General features: G+C 40.2%; 2 protein-coding genes across 14 annotated transcripts in view; one reads left to right on the top strand and one right to left on the bottom strand.

The window, feature by feature from the left end:
- Window positions 1-536: 536 nt before the first annotated feature.
- On the bottom strand, window positions 537-12,476 carry LOC117993210 (trypsin-1-like). The gene is made up of 5 exons (XM_069506657.1): window positions 12,435-12,476; window positions 5,151-5,322; window positions 2,502-2,757; window positions 1,521-1,629; window positions 537-1,030 (listed from the first exon to the last, which is right to left on the bottom strand). The coding sequence occupies exons 1-5, from the start codon at window positions 12,457-12,459 to the stop codon at window positions 807-809; spliced, it is 786 nt and encodes a 261-aa protein (XP_069362758.1). The 5' UTR covers window positions 12,460-12,476; the 3' UTR covers window positions 537-806.
- Window positions 8,379-14,724, top strand: part of Itpr (Inositol 1,4,5,-trisphosphate receptor) — a 99,374-nt gene continuing 93,028 nt past the window's right edge. For 12 of the 13 annotated variants that reach the window (XM_069506441.1, XM_069506436.1, XM_069506440.1 and 9 more), the window contains exon 1: window positions 8,379-8,539. The gene's annotated coding sequence lies outside the window, so the exon portion shown is untranslated. Of the gene's footprint in view, window positions 8,545-14,724 lie in introns of all 13 variants that reach the window. The other variant, XM_069506429.1, reaches the window with a different exon arrangement.

The following is a 14,724-nucleotide window of genomic DNA, read 5'->3' as shown; positions in this document are numbered from 1 at the left end:
GAGAGACAGCAAATGAACTGTCGCATTGCTACTGCAGTCGCGTTGCTGTCGCTACTGCACCGTTTTACGTAATCACCCCGCGGGATTTATCTAGTATCTATGTACTGAATGCTTTCCGGTGTACGTAAGGAGTTCTTTCTGACGACGACAGGGTCTCCTCTGGTTGGCCGAAGGCCTAGCGGGGATTCTTCTGATAATATGCGGCCAGCCTTAGACAGACTAAACTATTATCGCTTTATGACGATGATGGTGATAAGTATTTTGTCAAAACCCTTTTATACATGTCAGTGGCCCTATCGTAATCATCTCTGATTGGTTAATGCTCGCTCACTATTGGCCACAATGCATTGTTGCTCATTGTTGCAACAAGAATCGCACAAATTCAGCCAATCAGAACAATTGAGATTGTAATAATGATTGATGCAGGTTTTAGACAATCGCCCCGCTGCTCTTGTAAGAGATTTCTCGTCATTGGGAGTTATTACGGCAACCTCTATGATCCAGTCGGTGTGGGTGGATACCTGGGTGGATACATCCGGGTAGGAGCTGTCACCACACTCCTTGTAGTACTTATAGGAAGACATTCCAATCAACACTTTGATATACCTAGATCATAGGAGCGCGGGAGTCACCAAAGCAAGTGCCGCATTTTATTGAAATTGATTCATACCGGTTGCCGAGCAATAATTGCTTAAAAATGTGCCCGTGTAACCTAGAGAAGCTATTCACACAGTGATGTTAAACTTCACTTCGATGATTACACGCGATGATGATGATGAATATTTTGTCGAAGGTTTTATAGGACATTATACAACAGTTCTTGTAAGAGGTTTCTCGCCAGTGGGAGCTACGGCGTTCTTTATGACCCAGTCGGTGTATGTGGATACCTGGGTGAATACATCCGGCCAGGAGCTGTCACCGCACCCCTTGTAGAAGGAAGAAAAGCCAATCAACACGTTGTTATAGATCATAGGTGCGCCGGCGTCGCCGAAGCAAATACCGGCAATTTCGTTTAACGCGCAGATTTGAGCTGAAACAAGTCATTTACAACGTTTTCAAAATAACCCCGAAGACTGCTGTTTGCACTGTTTTTATTAGCGCATAAAATCCGCCATTTTCATTTTTTAAGTTTTTATATAGGTAAGGAAGTGTGAGGAGGCCTATTTACAAAGAGGACAACCTTATCTGTTAATTGCTGGTGTTAGCAATTTTTTTTGGAATAAATTATATAGGATAGGATAATTAAATAATAGGAAATAAGAAATTAGTAATATGGTTAGTTAGTAATATAAGATGTATAACTACTGTATCAGAGAATAAAGGCTAATTTATTTTATTTATTTATAAGGAAGTGTAGTCTGCTACACTCGACAGGTTGAGATATCAATCGGGATATGAGGCGGGGGAATGCCCCGCACACCCGACATCATCCGCGCTCGCTCGCACCGGGTTAGTGCGGGGCGTTCCCTCCCCGATTGCCATCTCGGCCTGTCGCGTAGGTACTTAAAGACGTAAATTACCTTTTGTGATTTTAATTTCATCGACATCTTTGTAAGCCTCTTTACATAATTCCAAGTTCTTCGTGGTAAGTGTGATATTCTTTAGGCTGGCGTGTTGGGGTCCATCTTCCTGCAAACACAATAGCTCTATCAGAGACATTTTAATTACCTAGTTAAAAATGGTCTAAAAAAGGAGCCCAAGAAAGTAAAAACCGGTCAAGTGCGAGTCACCGTCAACTTATTTGTTTTCCGCGCATGCTAGTTACTCGCATTGCTGGTAAGCTGGCATGCCAGCTAAGTAGTAGCAGATTAGTTATTCGGATTCGCTGGTGATTTTGGACGTCCTTCATGTGACCTATGTGGCTATATCTATATGGCAGTTGTTTAGTTCAGTTCATCGATTTAAGAAGACGATGCTCAGTGACCTAAATATTCCTGTTTCTACTTCAAACTATTAGATTAGACTTTAGAGCTATCTATAGAATGTCTTAGCTGTGATAGCCTAGTGGTTAGGACGTCTGCCTTCTAATCAGAGGTCGGGGGTTCGATCCCGGGCACGCACCTCTAACTTTTCAACGTTATGTGAGTTTTAAGTAATTAAATATCACTTGCTTTAACGGTGAAGGAAAACATCGTAAGGTTAGGTACCTGTAGGGCGATTGTCTAAAACCTGCATCAATCATTATTACAATCTCAATTGTTCTGATTGGCTGAATTTGTGCGATTCTTGCTGCAACAATACATTGTGGCCAATAGTGAGCGAGCATTAACCAATCAGAGATGATTGCGATCGTGACATTGTAGCTGTCAAACAACCGCGGTAGAGCCGCTGGCTGCCTAAGGGTTCTCCATAAAATTCTCAAAGGTGTGTGAAATCTACCAATCTGCACATGGCCAGCGTGGTAGACTATGGCCAAAACTATTCTCACTCTGAGAGGAGACCCGTGCTCTGTAGTGAGCCGGTGATGGGTTGATCATGATGATGATGATAGAATGTCTTACAGTTTCGAATCCCCAGCTCGCGACGCTGGTCTGCAGCCCAACGGGGAGGATATAGTTAGCAGGGGGAAGGAACAGCACGCCGACGGTCGGGCTGATGCCCAGAGCCTGGTTTAATATCACCAGCGCGATGTCTGCATTACGGGTTTTCTCGTCGTAGTCCGGGTGCTGAATCAGTTGGCGCACGCTTCTTATTTCGCCGCCACTCAAGCTTTGGGCGGAACCCGCGCTAATGTGGAAGTTAGTTATGGTTGCGCCGCTGTAAAGGAATGAATAAGTATGTTTTTAAATAAGAAATATATTGTACCTAAGTCTTCTTCTTTTTCTTCAAGTGCCATCCCCTACCGGAGGTTGGCAATCATTAAGGCTAACTGGATCTTGTTTACTGCTGCCCTAAACAGTGACCTTGTACTCATGTTAAACCACTGGCGAAGGTTATTCGTCTACGGCCGTCTAAGTACGTCTGCCTTTTATCTTGCCCTGTATTATAAGCTGCAGTAGATCGTATTTTGGGTTGCGCATAACATGGCCCAGATATTCGAGCTTTCTCAAGTCTACTGTTTCCTAAATGTATAATGAACAGATTTCTTTATTTTATTCATACAAATAAAAGAAGTAGAATGGTGGTGGTTATGGGTGTGGTACGTGGTAGCTTACGGTATTTTATTATGGCTATTACGACCTTTCGTAGAGGTGTCTGTTACGAGAACACTTGGTGAATTTAGGGGTGGCGTGCCCGTGAGTGAACACCCCTCCCCCCCCCCGCCCCTATCCCGAATTGAAGACTGACGTCTTAAAAACAAGAGTGCTGCTCTATTCTTATAAGTATAAAGTGAGTAGGTAGGTATACGTAGAGCGGAGAAAGACCAATAACTAATCTATGGTCGTGCAGGTCATAGAGGCATAAATGCATTGCTTACCCCAGTTGTAATAGCTCAATGCAAATTTTACATTATGACCTGCCAGTTAACAGGTTCCCCTAAGTAATGCCTACCTAATGGCTTCAAACCCTGTGCACGCCACTGATGGTAGGTACCTTGATAATCTTTTAAAGTCCGGCTTGTTATGTAGGTACCTACTATCTATTACATATAGGTTTGATAGAATAATTTTTTTTACCTATTCATAAATATCTGTTAATTAATCAATAGATACTCAATAAGCCCTATTAATTCGCATATAATAAATTGTATGTTTGTTATCATCGCATTGGCAACCAGCGGATTATACAACGTCTAGGTCTTGTAAATAAAAATCGTTATCTTTGGAAAACAGAATTTATGGTTTTATCAGTTAGGTATTTAAATGCTATTAGGTAAATGTGTCAGTAGTTAAATGCATTTTAATGAATTATTACACACTCCTCTTGCATCAGGTTTTAGCATTATACAAACAGACAGTCTATCTTCTGTTTTCCTGACCGCTCATCTGTTGGGAAGTTGAAGATCTAGGAAAGGAGGCCAACTTACTTAGGAGTAATAACTCCTTCAAAGTTGGCCTATGAGATATGAGGGCAGGCAGTTTAGAAATTACCCACGTTAACCTTATTGGGATTCGAACTTTTTTACCAAAACTAACCAAAGCTTCTCCTCCTTCCAAAAGTGTATATATGTCACATACTTAGATAAACTCTTGGAAGGAGGTCGAATGAACTTCATTCAAGTCTGTTTCTGTTTAGTTAAGTACTACGCTTTTTTCCATTAAAGGTTCGTACGCACCTGAGCGGCGCGGCGCGGCGCTTCAGTCCGACTGCAGAACGCGTCACCTCAGGCCGCTCGACGGTGCCTACCGCACTACAACTTCAGTACGCGGCACCTCGCGTCACTTGCGCGTCACTTTTATACCCGTTCGCGTACGAGCGCGAAGCGCCGTGCCGCGCCGCTGGGTATGTCGCACTAGCGTCACTGCACTGCGCGTCGCTTCGCTGCGCTTCAAAATATTCTCTCCAGCCGTGCCGCGCGGCAACGCGCGGTGAAGCGCTGTGCAGCGCCGCTCTAGTGCGATATGCGCCATACAAAATGATAGAAATGATATTTTGACGCTCTGTGCCGCGACGTGCAGCTCGCTGAAGCGCCGCGCCGCGCCGCTCAGGTGCGTACGAACCTTAAGTATTTCACAGTTTTAAGTTTTTCTTCAATCAGCAGTCCTTAAGCCCACTTACTGACAATTTGTAAAGTAGGTATGTACTTAGTTAGCCGGTGCATCAGATGCAGAGTTGAATGCAGTCTAAAGGGTTCTTATACGTATATAATTATGTCACATACCTACCTACATACGCGGCAGAAAGTAATTTTGGTACCTACATCGGCCATTAGAATGATAAGTATTTCGGCTTTGTAGAGCGTTGTCTCTTTTTTTTTATTCATTATAGGTATACCTAGAAGATGCCTATTCACTCTTGTTTTAAAGATACCCGGGTTGTAATTGGTAGGAAACACATATCGCGGAAGAGTATTCCAAACCTTAGCCATACGTATGAGGAATGATGTCTCTATCACTCATACCAATGACATTTTGTCGGTCTCAACGATAGAGACAGTGCTTTTCAAATCTGATATCTCCTTCTAAAGGTCGAAGTACATTACTTTTTGCCGCGTACTGTACCTTGTTTATTAAGCCTATGCATCGTACCACGCTTTCGCATGAACTTACGTGAAGCAAAAAGCGCTGCTTAGCACATGCCAGGAGGAGATCAGCGAGCCAACGCATCGCTGGATGAAGATGTTGGGTCGCGGGTAGTGGTAGACCAGCGCTACGACGGAGGGGAAATCCGTAATCTCAGCAGGGGATCCGCCCACTAGTCTGCTTTCTGGTGCCGCTGACACTGAAAAATACAGACTTTCCGATAATGTAATGTAAGGACTGCTTACCTACTGTAGTTGTAAACGGCCGCCGGTGAAGACTGATGTGGAGGCTTTGTTTACAACAATTCTAAGGCTTGAGATAATTATATAGAGCGCACTCTGACTTTGCTTAGACTTAGGACAGAGTTAAAACGCGACAGAGCTATAGCTCTCGCATAAATCTGTCTCGTTTTAACTCAATCTTAAGTCTGACCAAAGTCAAAGTGCGCTCTATAGATCTCAGTCTAACAGTTAATGCCTGCATCTGGCCCCACTGGGTCATGGGAGGTGCAGGGTCGTGACTACCCTAATATAATACTACTCTATGGTCGTGACCTCCCCATTAATAATAGTGAGGGTAGGCATGTACTCACCAGCACAGAATAAGGCCAAGGCCAGACAAAGGACTTTGGCAACCATGGCGTCTATAGGGCACTGGCACAATAATATCAAGACGGTTTAAATGAAGTACGTATCGCTTTTATATACTTTCGATGTTAATTCATATTGGGGATTAGTATCAGCTTTATTTTTAATTAATCCTAGCTGATACAGGGTGTTATCTATTTAAATAAAAGGAAAAGCTGAGACTGACTGACTGATCTATCAACGCACAGCTCAAACTTCTCTTCGGATTGGGCTAAAATTTGGCATGCAGATAGCTATTATGACGGAGGCATCCGCTAAGAAAGGTTTTTGAAAATTCAACTCCTAAAGGGGTAAAATAGGGGTTTGAAATTTATGTAGTCCACGCGGACGAAGTCGCGAGCATAAGCTAGTCCATACTAAGTAGGTATATTACAAATCCGAAAATGTGTCTGTCTGTCTGCTAGCTTTTCACAGCCCATCCATGCAACCGATTTTGACGGGCACAGAGATAGCTTCCATCACGAGGAAAGACATCTAATTAGGTTAATTTTGGTCATGGAAAATCAAAATTCACATGGACGTAGTAGCGAGCATCATTTACCTTCGTTGTGCAGACTTTGTACTGTACCAAGTATAGGTAGATACAGCTACAGAGATAGCTTACATTCTGGAGACAGGTCACATAGATTACTTTTCATCCCGAAAAACCGGCCAAGTGCGAGTCAGGCTCGCGCAACGAGGGTCGAAACTACAGTGGTATTTTTATCGACATTTTGCACGATAATTCAAAAACTATGATAGGTAAAAATAAATAAAAATCTGTTTTAGAATGCACAGGTGAAGCCCTTTCATATTATGATACCCCACTTGATACAGTTATCTCACTTGCAAAATTGAAAATACTAGTTATTAGTTTATGACCACAATTTAGTTTTTTTTGTGTAATGTAACCACAAATTCACGGTTTTCAGATTTTTCCCCTAATACCAGCCCACCAACCTACGAAATTTCATGATTCTAGGTCAACAGGAAGTACCCTAGTAGGTTTCTTGACAGACAGACAACAAAGTGATCCTATAAGGGTTCCGTTTTTCCTTTTGAGGTACGGAACCCTAAAAATCAAAGAGAGAAATCATTTAAGTAGTACTTACCTACTATTAACAAAGTTAAGTACATAAGTATGTTCATATTTGAATCACCTGTAGGTACCTACCTATTAAGTAGTTAAAAGAAAGCTTACCAAGATAACTTGCGCGGGCACTCGAGCACGTACGAATTATCTTAAGACATCAATCCCTTGATAACTTGGTCAGGAAGTAAGTAAAATAATTCAAATATTATCGTTAGCGGTGATAGCCTAGTGGTAAAGACGTCCGCCTCCTATTCGAGAGGTTGGAAGTTCGATTCCGGGCCCGCACCTCTAACTTATCTATATTTTAGTAACTTAAGTAAGCAAAAAAAGCAGTTTTTTTTGCTTGTACATAAAAACACGAATACGAACCGAATACGGATGAGTGCACAAACGCCCTAGGAGGGTTATTTGTTTGATTTACATTGCGGCTTACTGTTTTACACAATTTCTAAACCAATGATCGGCAACCCGCGCCCCGCGTGCAGGCTCTTGCTTGCAACCAACTTGCAACCTTTATTTGATTTTAAGTACATATATGACTATGGCATGATCGGTGCGGTAGAGTGCTGTGCGCTTGTGTGCGCTTTGGTCTTTAATCGTTGAAAAAGTTGCAAGCTCAAAAGAGCTACAATCTAGAGTCATAAAATCAGATGAAGTGGAAAAAAAATTTAAAATGTTGCCAAGTTTATTGGAATAAAAAATATGAAATATTGGGCAAAAAAGCTTTCTGGATTGACATTTTTGTGCCAAGCATTTTTTGTGACCTAAAATGTTAATGTTTTGTCTACAATGAAAAACTAACGTAAGTAAATTGACTCGTTAAAGGATAGGTGATTTAACTTTGAAATCAGAATATTTATGACTAGGTACCTACATAATATAATGGCCGTGCATGCATTAGAAGTTAGAACCAAAAGGTTAGGCACGAAGCGATGGCAAAAGACGAGATACCTAGTAGATGTGATTCTTGTCCCGTGTAAGCAAGAAAGGTCGCTTGGGTGAGATACTAAGCGTGTGGATTGGTATCACGGCGCTGTTTCACCTCTGGGCGGGTGGCCAGAGTGGCGGCTACTAAGGCGGAAATGGCCACTTCAGAGAAAATAATTTCATACTTTTATGCCTTTTGAAGTAGAAAGTAGTAATTATATGAGTTCGTGATTGTTTTTGATTCAAGAGTGTATTTCAGTGATTGTATTTTTAGATTTTCATTAAGGTACCTACGATTCAAATAAAATCACACAAAAAGTGCCTACTTAATACAAAAGTCTACGGTCGATTTTCTGTAGGTAGGTAGTAGAAATAGTGTGACTAAAATATATAGTTAGTTGATATCAGAAATGTCATGTTTGCCCTTCCTATCCAAAGATGTCCTTTGTAATATTTTAATGTTAGTGACTTGATGAAATATTCAATTTTATTTCGAGCATCGTTTTTTTTTCTAAAATAAGGTTTACCAGTTTTGATTCATGAATAATTAATATAAATTTTAATGGGTAAATCAAATTTCAATATGGTATCCCTATGCAGTGGCGCGCCTTCTACCGAGAGAGGAGAGTGTTCTACAATTTTTTGTCGCTGCAAGTTTTAAGTTTGTATGTTTTGTAGAATTATCGTGATTAATCCGTGTAATTATCTTGTGTAGACTTTATTGTGATTATGTGTTATCAGTTTACGAGGACAGGAGCCGTGTGATAAGGGTAAGGTAATCGTTTATTCATTTTCACTGTACACATGTCGGACGGTCAGACGGTGATTCGCTAAAGCATAATATCATTGAAATTGTAATTCCTATTAGAATAATGTTATTATTTTTCATCAATGCTCTGTTTTTTATCACAGTGGCCGTCTCATATCTGAACAGTAGGTATGTATTATCTACGAAAAAAACTTTGTTTTTTTCAATGCCATAGATAGAGGTACCTGATAACTAGGTACTGTAGTGCAACTATACGTGTTTTAGTTAATTAATCAGTTAATTTGAGACCGGTTTTAAATATTTACCTAAAGTTTTCTAGTAAGACTCTTATATAAATTGTTGTTATAACAGTGCATTAAAGATTTTCTGAAGTTTTTGTATCATACAATTTTCTTGTCACAAAAATTTATGTACAATGCATTGCAGCATACAAACTGATAGGTGTATGGGTTTAATGTAGCTGCCATACCCTACCCAGGTTAGTCTGCACTCTGCTATCATCTTGGACTGCATCATAACTTACTACCACAGTCAAGATTTAACTCGCCATTAATAAAATTGGCAGAATTTTGCATTGCTTGGGTGATCCTAATTTTAATATTCCAAAGACTAATAATATACTAGCTTATGCTCGCGGGGTCGTCCGCGTGGAGTACACAAATTTCAAACCCTGTTTCACCGCCTTAGGGGTTGAATTTTCAAACATCCTTTCTTAGCCGATGCCTACATCTTAATAGCTATCTGCATGCCAAATTTCAGCCTGATCCGTCCATTAGTTTAAGCTGTGCGTTAATAGATCAGTCAGTCAGTCAGTCACCTTTTCTTTTTCTATATTTAGATATTTTAATGTGTTGTACATAATATATATAATATTATTTTTAAAAAATTCTGTAATGTTTTGATTGAGGGTGAAAACCAAAAGATAAAAATGAGGTAAAAATCTAAGTACTAAATAACAGCCTGTTCCACTTGTCCCTGCCAAGGTATCCCCCTGATAGGTAAGAGTGGATTTTTTTTTCAAATTTTAGTTATCAACAAACATAATAAAGTGACTATATTCCCATTACTAAATAAATAACGTTTGAAAATTAATGAGGAAAAAGCAATTTACATTTTAGTTACAATAATTGGACAATAGATATACTTGCCTATAACTAACTATTATATTTTAATGGTAAATTTTCGAAGTTATGTGCAGTTAAAATGAAAATGAAAATGAAAATCTTTTTTTATTCGTATAAACTTTTACAAGTACTTACGAATAGTCAGATGCATCTACCACGTTAAGTAAATATCACATGCTTTGATGGTGAAGGAAAACATCGTGAGGAAACCTGCATGTCTGAAAATTCTCTATGATGTTTTCAAAGGTCTGTGGAGTCTGCCAATCCGCACCGGGTCAGAGTGGCGGACTACACCCTTATAATTTTGAGAGAAGACCCATGCTCAATAGTGGGCTGGCTATGGGTTGATCATCATGATGATGAAATACTAATCATACCCTTATTATAGATGCGAAAGTGTGTTTGTTTGTTGGTTTGTCCTTCAATCACGTCGGAACGGTGCAACGGATTGACGTGATTTTTTGCATGGGTATAGATAAAGACCTGGAGAGCGACATAGGCTACTTTTATCCCGGAAAATCAAAGAGTTCCCACGGGATTTTTAAAGAACCTAATTCCACGCGAACAACAGCTAGTAGGATAAATAAGTGAAGCACAAAAAATATTTGTATAGCATTTCAATTGCCAGTCCTTAGATTAACGTAGTTAATTGCGCTAACTGGCAATCGGCAGTCGGCGCTCTGCACTAATTAATTGATTTGCTGTACACTGATGTTGGTGCTCCGTTTACATTATGTCGTACCGGCGCGGCGCGAAGGCTTTTGATGCAAATAAGTCAAAATGAAAATCGTCACTACCCAAATATTAATGAAAAAGTGTGTCTGTTTTATTATTATTAATTATAATAGATTGCAGCTTTCGCTATTGCCGTTTGTTGGTTTGTTATTCAATCACGCAACGAAGCGACACCGATCGACGTCATTTTTTGTCTGGGTATAGTTGTAGACCTGGTTACTTTTTATCCCGTAAAATCGAAGAGTTCCCACAGGATTTTAAAAATCTAAATCCACTCGGACAAAGCCGTCGCATAAGCTAGTCATCAAATAAATAAAAAGCATAAATCGAGAAGTAGAAACGACTACGTCAATTAGGTACCTACCTACCAATTACAAAGTTACGTAAGGGTAAGATCTTCAAGAGGTCAAAACCTTGATACCGAAGCGGCGCCTTTCGCAATTCGAAATAAATTGCAAGTACGTTTTACGATTTAGGTAAATAATAATAGTTATTTTTACTGACTGAATTTCGGCCACGGCAGCCAACGGCAGCGGAGATTAGTCAACTAGGAGTCATTGAGCTGACTTTTAGTGGTCTTCTTCGTCCTTCTTCTTCAGAGCTGTGCAGTTCTCGGATACTCTGTGTCACTTCGATCGTCTTCGATTCCTTTTGATCGCCAGTAATTTTACAATTCCGTGCCAATATTTGTGGCGGTATGTAGGTACAGGAACATTTTCCTGACTGGAATTAGAGTAGCTTCCTCAAGTTGGACGACGTGTTTTGCTAGGTGGATGCTACGTTTATGGATTAGAGAAAAAAAAAAAAGAGCGGGACAGTAGCAGGTTATGTGCATCGGAGTCTCGACTCCTGACATTGTCTGCCAAGATATCTGTGCCAAAAAAGGGATTTAGGGGGTCAGAACGACTTTCTATGCGGAATCGCCATTCCGCAGTACCTGGGGAATTTAAAGTTGCTGTCACTGTCGTGCAAAGGGTTTCGGCCAAAGTCCACCACGCTGGCCAAGTGGCAGGTTTCACTCACCTTTGAGAATATTATGGACAACTCTCAGAAATTCAAGGTTTCTCACGATGTGTTCCTCCACCTTGCCGTTAAGGCAAGTGATATTTAATTGTTTATAACGCACTTAACTCTGAATAGTTAGACGTGTGTGCCCGGGATTGAACCCCGGACCTCCCGAATGGGAGGCAGACGTGTTAACCACTGAGCTGTCACCGCCATAGAATATATCATAAACTGCTAGCTGATGCCCGCGACTTCGTCCGCTTGGATTTAGGTTTTTGAAAATCCCGTGGGAACTCTTTGTTTTTCCGGGATAAAAAGTAGCCAATGCCACTCTCTATACCCTTGCAAAAAATCAAGTCGATCGGTTGCTCCGTTGAGACGTGATGTAAAGACAAACCAACAAACAAACACATATAATATGGGTAGTGATACAGAACTGTAGCAGCGAAACATCCAATCAATCAACGCGTGTACCTAGTCTATTTGAACAACTATTAATTCCAAGTGACCATTGCATCCTTAGTGCGACAAAACCGTACGTTGTGACCTTGTCTGCAATTTTCTTATACCGTTTAATAAACTTATTAGGTACTTAGAGCATGCACTAGTTAATCATTATTATTATTTTTAATCATTATATTATTAATTAATTATATTTAATTATTATATTAATATTTTTATATTATTATTAAACCTATAGTTCAGTCTCAAGGACCTAAACATAACCGAGTTAATTGTATGATATAGCTTTAGTTTTAAGTTTGCGTAATAATTATCACCACTATATCTTACAAATCCAACATCTGACTATCAAAAAGAGTAATTTATTACCTATTATACTATATATAGCTTTTTGAATAAATCATTTGACTTTGACTTTGATTTCTTTGACACTGTGGTGCAATAGGTAAGTAAGATCTATGGTAAGCATATAATTGTAATTTTATGGAACTAGGCATTAGCTTAGCTTATTAAGTAATTGTAATTAGGTATGCAAACAAATATTAGGTTTTTAATTGGATATTTGTTTACTAGCTCTTAGGTGCGAGGTCGCCATTCTAGCATAATGCGACTTCTAATGTCTTACTGCCGCCGGGCTAACCGAGCGCGGGTGACGTGCGGGTGTGTGGGGCGTCCCCCGCCTCATAACCCCGACTGCCATCTCAACCTGTCGGGGACTCTTTAATTCAGCGTATCGTCCGTAGAGCGTAACTGCTTGTAACACAATCGCATCCGCGCCGTGTCTAGAGACCTTCACGGCGTCATCCCAAGGAGGCTATTGTGTGCTTCTAACGCGACGCTATTCACCATTCAGATACGCTGAGCTTCGTCAGCGAGTTTAATACCAGTGGCTATGAATATACATACACTAGCGACCCGCTCCGGCTTCGCATGGGTGCAATGTAGATACTAATGTGGTGTCATTGAGGTGTATTTGCCTCGGAAACTCTCAAATGAAAGGATTTTTTCCGACCTAATTCACATTATTTCAATTTCTCTAGGGATCTCTAATTTTTTGAGAACTAAACTATAGCTATAAACCTTCCTCTTGAATAACTCTATCTATTGAAGAAAACCGCATTAAAATCCGTTGCGTAGTTTAAAAGATCTACGCGTTCATACATACAGACAGCGGGAAGCGACTTTATTTTATAGGTACTATGTAGAGATATCTAATATCTCTACTCGTAAATATGGAACCGAGACATTACTAACTATTCGCCTCATCAGAAAACTCAGTTACTCAGCGGGCGAAGGAGAGAGCTATGCTTCGAGTTTCTCTACGTGATCAAATCAGAAATGCGGAGATCTGTAGGAGAACTAGAGTTACCGACATAACTCAGCGGGTTGCGAAACTGAAGTGGCAATGGGCACTACATAGTTGTCTATCGGTCGATGATGATGATGATGACTGTACTAAAAAGTTATTTTGTCAACAATAAAAAAAATCATTTGTTTGACATGGGAAGACTGACTTCAATTCTTTTCAATTGGTCGGCCTTTGTTGTGGGGCCATAAAAACCTAGCATAACGCCAAAAACGCAAAATGCTAAAAAGTATAAGGGGCTAGTCACGTCACCCCTAGTAAAATACTGAAATATTTGAGAGCTCACTCAGTCTAGTCTGTTACTCTGACAAGTCAAGTAATTTCAATGAAAACCTTAACAACTACGACGTATAATGATAAGGAATATAATATTATATGTCAGCTATGAAAGCTATATAGGTACTGATAACAAGTGTTTACGCAAATAATTATCATACTTCACTTCAGCCCGCGTGTTTCGTGGCCACAATACCTTCATTTTATTTGCTCTTTACGAGCGGCAGAACGGCAGCCCAGATATCAAACGTGGAAATGTAAAGATATGAAATTCCTATTATATACTCGTTATTCCTCGAGAATTTAGCCGTGACAGCCTAGTGGCTAAGACGTCTGCCTCCGAGTCGTGAACCACAAATTCACGGTTTTGGGATTTTTGCCTTTAATTGTGCTATAAGACTTGTCTACCTGCCAAATTTTATGATTCTAGGTCAAGGGGAAGTACCCTATAAGTTTTCTTGAAAGACACAACAGACTGTCTGACAGACAGATAGACAATGAAGTGATCCTATAAGGGTTCCTTTTTTCCTTTAGAGGTACGGAACCTCAAAAAAACATTAATGTTATGGGAAAAAACGGACTTAGGTAGGCATATCGTTACAGTTAAAACGTTGATTTAGATTTTAGATGCTAGAGCTATGTGTTTGGGAGTTGTCGGTGTCGGTGCCGGTATTAAAGACTGCAGATACCATCTCTATTACCTTAATTAAAATTCTGTGGTGTGGACAAACGGATGTTTTTATCATACCGACACAGAGAGGGAAAGGTTAGGTACAGGTCTCGCTTCAGAAATGGCATGTGCCATTTAAATGTACATACTTACCTATTTAAATTAATTAATCGCTAGGAGGATCGCTAATTAAAAGCTGTGATAGCCTAGTGGTTAGGACGTCCGCCTTCTAGTCGGAGGTCGGGGGTTCGATCCCGGGCACGCACCTCTAACTTTTCGGAGTTATGTGCGTTTTAATTAATTGAATATCACTTGCTTTAACGGTGAAGGAAAACATCGTGAGGAAACCTGCATGCCTGAGAATTCTCCATAATGTTCTCAAAGGTGTGTGGAGTCTACCAATCCGTACATGGCCAGCGTGGTAGACTATGGCCGAAACCCTTCTCACTCTGAGAGGAGACCCGCGCTCTGTAGTGAGCCGGTGATGGGTTGATCATGATGAATCGCTAGGTAGTTATATAAATATACTTGTCAATCTTTTAACTCTT

This window comes from Maniola hyperantus, chromosome 23 (genome assembly GCF_902806685.2).
Source record: "Maniola hyperantus chromosome 23, iAphHyp1.2, whole genome shotgun sequence".
Lineage (NCBI taxonomy): Eukaryota > Metazoa > Arthropoda > Insecta > Lepidoptera > Nymphalidae > Maniola > Maniola hyperantus.
This window is presented reverse-complemented; position numbering and strand designations above follow the sequence as displayed.

What these genes read in the sequence shown, in the direction of transcription:
- LOC117993210 (XM_069506657.1), bottom strand. Translation starts at nt 12,459, where the DNA reads ATGGCGACCTCGCACCTAAGAGCTA. An exon ending in AGCAGCGCTTTTTGCTTCAC is followed by an intron (nt 2,758 to 5,150) that starts GTAAGTTCATGC and finishes ATTCCTTTACAG; the next exon opens with CGGCGCAACCATAACTAACT. An exon ending in CGAGCTGGGGATTCGAAACT is followed by an intron (nt 1,630 to 2,501) that starts GTAAGACATTCT and finishes TTGTGTTTGCAG; the next exon opens with GAAGATGGACCCCAACACGC.